Source organism: Papaver somniferum, chromosome 2, assembly GCF_003573695.1.
Source record: "Papaver somniferum cultivar HN1 chromosome 2, ASM357369v1, whole genome shotgun sequence".
In the NCBI taxonomy this organism is placed as follows: Eukaryota; Viridiplantae; Streptophyta; class Magnoliopsida; order Ranunculales; family Papaveraceae; genus Papaver; species Papaver somniferum.
This window is the reverse complement of record NC_039359.1, coordinates 1,292,910-1,300,497: the sequence shown is the minus strand read 5'-3', so window position 1 is coordinate 1,300,497 and position 7,588 is coordinate 1,292,910. Positions and strand designations below refer to the sequence as shown.

The 7,588-nt window shown below is 38.2% G+C and overlaps 1 protein-coding gene across 1 annotated transcript; it reads right to left on the bottom strand.

Annotated features, from left to right (window-relative positions):
* Positions 1-260: 260 nt before the first annotated feature.
* LOC113346644 (phosphatidate phosphatase PAH2-like) lies at positions 261-7,237 on the bottom strand. Its single transcript, XM_026590121.1, has 11 exons — positions 5,070-7,237; positions 4,402-4,982; positions 4,223-4,296; positions 3,055-3,139; positions 2,712-2,798; positions 2,515-2,587; positions 2,180-2,223; positions 1,964-2,092; positions 1,782-1,880; positions 1,284-1,435; positions 261-1,200 (listed from the first exon to the last, which is right to left on the bottom strand). The coding sequence occupies exons 1-10, from the start codon at positions 6,997-6,999 to the stop codon at positions 1,379-1,381; spliced, it is 3,159 nt and encodes a 1,052-aa protein (XP_026445906.1). The 5' UTR covers positions 7,000-7,237; the 3' UTR covers positions 261-1,200; positions 1,284-1,378.
* Positions 7,238-7,588: the final 351 nt, after the last annotated feature.

Below are 7,588 nucleotides of genomic sequence, written 5' to 3'. Positions count from 1 at the left end.
TGCAATTTAATCATTTTGAAAAATAATGTGGATAGAAACTAAGGTAGAATTAAAATGAATCCAAAGGAATACAATTTTCTTACTGTGTAGATCAGTCTTTAGGTGTGCAAGTTGTTGGTTGGTTGCCTTCCAAAAAGATTCATGTTAGATAAGAAGGAACAACAAAAAGAATGGCTATGTCTGGATGTATTCATATATGTATAAGAAGAGCTTCATTTCCCGGAACAAACTAAAAAGCCAATTGTGACTTTAGTAACCAGTCTTTCGTATTTTGTAAGATATCTGTAACGTAGAAAAGTAATTAGGAAGAAAAATGGCAATTAAGCACCCTCCTGCAAATATATATGTATCTGGCAAACCCTGTCAGATGACTTTGGAGGAGTTCAAGGTGTGGTTGAAGAAATCTAATTCGGACTGTGATGGCCGTATAAGTAACCAAGAGCTAAAAGAAGTACTACGTAAAACTGGACGTGGAAGAGCTGGCGTGGAGTTCATTCTGCTGATACTAACCATGATGGTTTCATTAACGAGAACGAGATGAGCAATCTCGTTACCAGCTAACTCCAATGGGTTCCATTACCAGCTTTCTTTGTCTTGTTTTTTCCTTGCATCCTTGATTGTAGTAGTTGTAGCTGTCATCTTCTAGCAACTACTATCTCATGTTTCCAAGTGACACCATGAAGGGCTTGACAGCTTAATTTGCATTTTGAAGGTATGATATAGTACCGTAACAAAATGCTACCGTTTATGTAAATACCAACTTTTGTACTCGTCGTTATGATGGATGTTGTGTCAAAACTGTTCTTAGATGTCCGGATAAACATCGTCCAACTTTCATTTGCCACCGTCTCTTAATCCCTTGTTTTCCTTTTATTTCCCTTCTTTTTATGCATGCTTTAGCTTCTGCGAGCTGGAACAACAGGAGGTTGTTTCACATTTAAACCCACCTTTGTGGAGGATAAGTTACATGTTTGGTTTATGACTGTATAAATCATACAGAGTTCTTATGACAACAAGTGGGATGGATATATATTAGACACACTATGTTACACGTTTATTAATCAAGTCATCTGGAGGAAAAATAAGAACACGTAAATTCATCTCTCTCCCCTTAAATCATTTGTAGACCAATTCCTGCTATCAATAAATGACACACCCACAACAACAATAGGGACTCTGAGCCATCAACAAATATCTTATCTGCAAAATCCAACCATTACTGAGTAGCATATAATCATCATAGAAAACTGACAGCAGCATACAAGTGTGGCTGGAATATATACCTGGGTCGTCCATGGCCAAAATGGTCAGAGCCATCGCCCTCTCCCACTTCCAAGGGGCGAGGCAAGAATTTTCTTGTTAGGAAATGTCAATGTCTTCATTCATCGATATGAAGAGGAGGTAGTTTCCAGAAATTCCACTGATTAAATTCTTCCTGGAGCCAAAAAAAAAGTAAATAAATAAACAACTATTGGTGACTCCTGACTGTGGAATTAACTGTGCCGTTTCGTTCTACTACGTTTACTAGTTTTACTCCAATGAAGTGGGAGAAGGCAAAAGTATAAGTTCAGTTTAGAAAAGCTTTAAACACCAATCCAAATCAGCACTCAGAAAATTAGGATAGGATGCAGTTTCAAACACACTCCACTTTCAGAGAGGAAGAAATGAAAGCCCTAATTCTAAAATTTGCAATTTTTCACCCAAAAGTAGATTATTCAAACTCCCAAGAAAATACTGTTCGCATAAAATGACAAATAAAAAGTAGAGGTTGCAGAAACAACCTGCCCAGCTGAGCACATGGCAGGGAACATGCCATTAACAAGTGCATGAAGAGAAGTGTATGATTTTGTGTCGACCCGACGATGAACAGCAACCTCGCCCTAAGATGTCAGGGTAGTAAGATGACTGCATTAGATCTATTATCCATTTTTTGCATAGTTTAACATTAGAGACTGGTTATTACCTTAGGATTAATGGTGAAGATTTTTCCTTTCGGAACTCCAACCTTTAGGTAGCTAAGCTCATCTGTGTCTCTATTCCCAAAACCAGCATAAAATGGATGGGAATCAAGAGGAAACAATGCCTTGATATCCTGAAATAGTTTGGACAGCAAAAAAATGATTTAGTCCCGAAATGATCAAATCACCTGAGGTAACACAATAGATAGTGCAGAACTCACCTCTAGGCATCCGATCTTAAACTCATGAGGAGCTCTTCTGATAACTGTTCACAAAAAGAAAAGAAAAAAATAAACACAGAATTTTCCTTAATCACAGTTTAAACTTTAATGAAGCTACTATATCCATCGTGATGGAACTTTCAGGTTAAACAGATAAGATTTAGTTTAAATGGACAACTTTTTTAATGTTTTTGACTGCCAGGTGAGTGGATGTTATGACAACTGCATCACTGGAGATCATATTACAATCCTCTTTGTCATGTATAAGAAACTTGAAATAGTATACTGTTGCAAATTTATAAGCAAAACAAGTAGAATAGGAAGAAAACGTTTACCTTCTCGGTAGAGAGAAGGGAAAAGCCCATCAGGAGAAATGACAACAGGCCCATCTGGTAGTGCTTTTCCATCCTGCACAAATGAGTTATAATTTAATCTGTGAAACATATTGTCCAGAGCCACAATGTTAATTCAAATGCCTGAATAGAACATCAAAAACAGGAAAACAGAAACCAGCATCAAGTTTATGCCATACCTGCTTGAGGTTAATTAGAAACTGCCTTGTGAGGTAGGCCTGAGAAACTGAACGTGCGCTGAGGTAAATAAACTTGTACCCATTTTCCTGCAACAAGAAATAGGTAGGTTCATGGAGGATTACAAAATGCTGGTTCTATTGACATCAAATGCTTTTGCATTTTTAAGACTTCATAAATACAAGAAAGACTTTCATAAATATAAGAAATCTTGTCTTTGATGCAACTGCTTGATGCCTTAGGAAACCTCGTAATTGTATATCTATTTAAAGAAAGCCTTAGGCATGCAGCAATCTGAATTATTGCCTCGATTAAGTATTACGAACATAGAAAGATGAAGCATACCTCGATTGCTGAAAATAGGTGTGCAACACCAGTCTGAGACCAATCTTTTCCAACCAAGGGCATGAACTGGCCAAGAACATCTGATCTGTAGAAAGGATAAAAATAAAGAAAATCAATCAACAGGGAAGATCCTCATCCAGACAAAGATAGCAGAACTTGTAAACACGAGACTTTATGATATGTTTAGAGAAACACCAATGGTTTCAAGAGCTGACAAGTAAAAGCTACAAGTTTTAGAACCAAGGAAAAACAAAATACATGTGTGACCTGGATCTATCTAACATCTTATCTTGATTTTTGACAGTTAAAATTTCTCACAATTTCTAAAACCGAGAAACACCGTAATCAGAATGCATAATTTGCGGCAAACACCATGGCTTTATGTTCAACAACAACGGAAGTTGAAGAAGCATGCCTCTATAATGCATGCAAAACCGACAAATGCTTTAAAAGCATAACCTGACCTCAAGAAATATGTTCACACGTATTAACTGGATTCTAAAGTCATTTATGGTGAAAGAATTGTATGTTCTATTTGCACGTTCTATTATGCCAAATCGTGTTAAAATGCTGCGCAAGATGCCTAGATCATACAAAGATATGCTTTCACGACATAATATCTGCCCACGAAGACTTATGATAACTCAATTATTAAAAAACAAGACCTCAATCGTTGTGTCATATAGATGCATGAAGTGAATAGCCAGGCACATTATCATCACTAAGACATCAACCTTTTAAAGGTAGCAATAATGTGGTAGTTGGTGTTTTCCTTAGGCAAGTTCTTGCAATACCATGTAAGATGGTCTTTATTGAGCTACTTCTGGGTTATTATAACTAATCAGACAAGTTGGCTGTGCATCGTAATATGATCCTCACATAACACTGAAAAACACAACAAGAACACATAGACCCTTTCCTCTTAACCTTAAGTGACGAAAAAAATCAACGAAAAATATCAATTGCATATCAGCCTATGCCAAGTAATTAAACCATCGTAGAAACCCAACAATCCAGCTAGACTTCAGAAAAGTGAAAACATGATAGCCATGAGCCTCCACCCATATAATCAGCAAGTATGTGTTCAAAAAAATGATACAGGATACTGTGGGATATTTTTCCAACGACCTAGAAGTATTAATTGAATGAAACAACTCAAAAAGCTTACTTGGTAATTGTCCCATCAACATCGGATACAACTATACGTGCACTATGCTTCCAAAGAAAAATTCTAGCATCGACCTGACAAAAAAAGTAGTTGAAAAAAGAGAAAGAAAAACGAATGAGTTTATGCACAAATGAAACTTCTCAAATGGAGCAAACAAAATTCAAATTTATGATAATAACCTGCTGATTCCCCAGCATCGCAGTTGAAAATGTGAATTTTATCACGTTCTGACCTTCCTTCAGATTCAAAGATGCCAGCTGTTCAGATGTTGGAACAATTGACTTCACCTTCTTCACAGTAACCTTGACTTGTTGTGCATTTCTATCTGGAGATACATAGTTGGAGCTCTCTGATGCATTATCAGTGCCCTCGCACATGGTGTTATCCATCCCTGAACCTACAGACCCGATGGTTCTTGACCGTCTCAAACTAAAAGGCCAGAGTCTCCAGCTGCCTCCAGAGGCAACTATAGATCTTGGTGACTGCCCTTCTAGAGCCTCTTCAATTCGTTCCACAGCAATCATGCCCTCAGGATCAAAGGTTAGTTCATGACCAAACGAAGCCATCCCCGAAATAACTGGAACAGCTGCATCCCAAGGGAAGTAACGGCCACCCATTCTAACAACGAGCTTGTCACTGTTCAAAGGTGCAGAGGCTACAGCCACAAAGTTCTCTGGATCTACTTTTTCAGCATCAAAGGCTTGTGAAGCAGCGTCAATTCCCATCCCTTCATACAACAAGTGCTTGCACAAAGAAATCTCTGCAGGCATCATATACTTTATAAGCTATTGGCTATGGCTACTATATAAAGTATATACGAAAAAGCGTACAACCAGATTTATCTTACCAATTTCCGGGATACTTAACATTCTTTTAAGTTCTTCAAGTTTACAAGTTTTTGGACTTCGATGCTGTTCTTTTAGGAAGTTGTCTGAGTTGATATCAGACGTAAAAGGCTTTGAGCTATCCTTCCTAAACAATTTCCACCCCAGACCTTCTGAACCTGAATCTAGTGAGCAGCTTAGAGGATGGACATCAGGTACATCCAAATTGTCGATGCCAGATCGAAAGTTTGGCAAAGATTCCATCATCCATTCAACTTCCTCTGATGGACCCCTTCGACCGCTGGGAATACTTAGTGGACCGGATGTAGTCCTTAATTCTTCAAACTCTGACTGAGAACTAAGAGGAGGTTGCCCAGGAACAAAAGTTTTTAAAGATAAAGAGGCGTCGTGATCTTTTAAGATGTTTTCCATAGAAGTCAAAGGATTAGTTTCTATCTCCCTGGAATTGGAAGACGTTGAGTCTTTGCGATGGACGGGACTGGGTTCCAATTGATCAATGTCGCTGAAAACAAATTGTTCTTCATCTGAACTCTCTGCTAACTCTCTATCTACGGGTGAACTGATAAAGTTATCAGCACTAACAACTTGAGCTTCCGGTTCTGGGGCAACTGCTGATCCTTGAAGATGAAAACCATTACTGTTGGACGTGTAAGAATGAGAAGATTTTGTCATTGTCGATTGATCGGCAGATTCCTCATCTATATCTGCCTCCAACTTCTTCTCGCCAGCTATTTCCGGTACCGTTCTCAATTCAATAGCTTGCATCTTCCCAGGCTCAACAGAATCAGAAGCTAGCATGTGCATATTAACCAGTGAAGGTGATTCATTTCTAATATTTTCGGCATTACAGTCCATGAAAGTTCCATTCTTTCCACTCCCAATCTGATTGATCCGAACGTTGCAAGTACCTAAATCATGTTCTGTATCCTCATTGATCAAGAGAACACGTGATACACGCTCAGAACTAACCTCAGTAATGAGCTCCATTGTTTCACAGTAAAATTGGTTTCTCTCTTCTCCTAAATTGTCCACCCCTGCCACGAAACTATCTGGTGTCTCACAATCTGTATAAGAAGAAACCCTTTCACCTTGACTTCCCACTTCATGTAAACTATCTCCCAGAATATCATTACATTCTCTAGAAATCTGTTCTGTACTAGACTCTAAACTAGGTTTTGCATCAATCTCACCCAAATTTGAATTTTGTAAATCAAAAATTACAGCAGTTTCATCATCATCATTCTTATTGTTTACGCCCAAATCTAAATCATTCTCATTAGATTCCAAAAGATCAAATTTTGAATCGCTTACCTCAGTAGTTGAAAGATTATTAGACCAATTCACCTCCAGCAAATCTGCAGCAACTTGAGCTTGCTCCAATGAATCCAACCTCACAATACTCCCATCCCCACTACCACCCATTTCCTGCCCCACCGATGATCTTCGCCCAAAAACGTATCTCAATAACCTAGACCGCCTGGAATTGGTCCTGGGTAACAAATTCACATCTCCCTTAAACTCATTCTCAACACTTAACGAATCAATACTACTCTGCGATTCAATCGAGGTCTCCGTAACCAACTGATTGCTATTACTATTATTATCATCAGTTTCTTCTTCACCGGAAGAAAGAGGAGAAGTAAAAATCAAATCATCGTCATCTTCTTTAACATCCCGAAGAAAATAAGCTTCCCCTTTATGATCTAAATACATATGAAAATCTGAATCAATCCCATTAACATCGATATTAACAACTTTCTCTCTAGTTTTCAAAACCCCTTGAAATTTCCCAAATCTTACATACCAAGGTGACGATTTATAACTTCCATCTGGTTGTTCAACTACTATAATATCTACAGCACCACCAAATGGATGGAATGGTCCTGATACTGTATATACTCCTCTTGATATTAACCTTGCCACAGTATACATATTGAACCCTGAATCATAAAAACCTCAAATTCCCGTTATAATAAGAGTTGTGTTGAAAGAGGGAGAAAGAACTAGGAAGAAGCATAGATTTCTGGCGTTTTCTTGGGAATGTCGATGTAGAAGAAGAAGAAGATTATATTGAAGGACGTCTTCAAATTAATGAAGGTAGGTAAGAATGATAGAATAGAATCCAGAAGAGATGAAGCAACTGGCGACTTTAACGTGATGAGGACCTGGACGTAAAAATAAAAAACTCTCTGACGAAAGATTTTTTCCGTGTAAGAAATATCATCTTTCGCTTTGGTATAACTCAGCCGGATCGGTGTGTCTAACTTTAGATATTAGGTGCGTAGATTGGAAGTGTTTTGTGAACAAGTACCAGCTGGTGAAGACATAGATGAGGCTGTGTAGATCCGCTGTCCAGCCGACATAGGAGTAAGGACATAATTTTTGTCAGACGCGAGAAAAGGAGTCTTTTAGTTTACTATTACAAGGGGAAGCCTAGTTAGCAATTCGGGATTCGGCAAACGTACGGAACGGCAAACGTACGAGTATTATACGGTTTTGTAAAATCCAGATTCGGTCAACG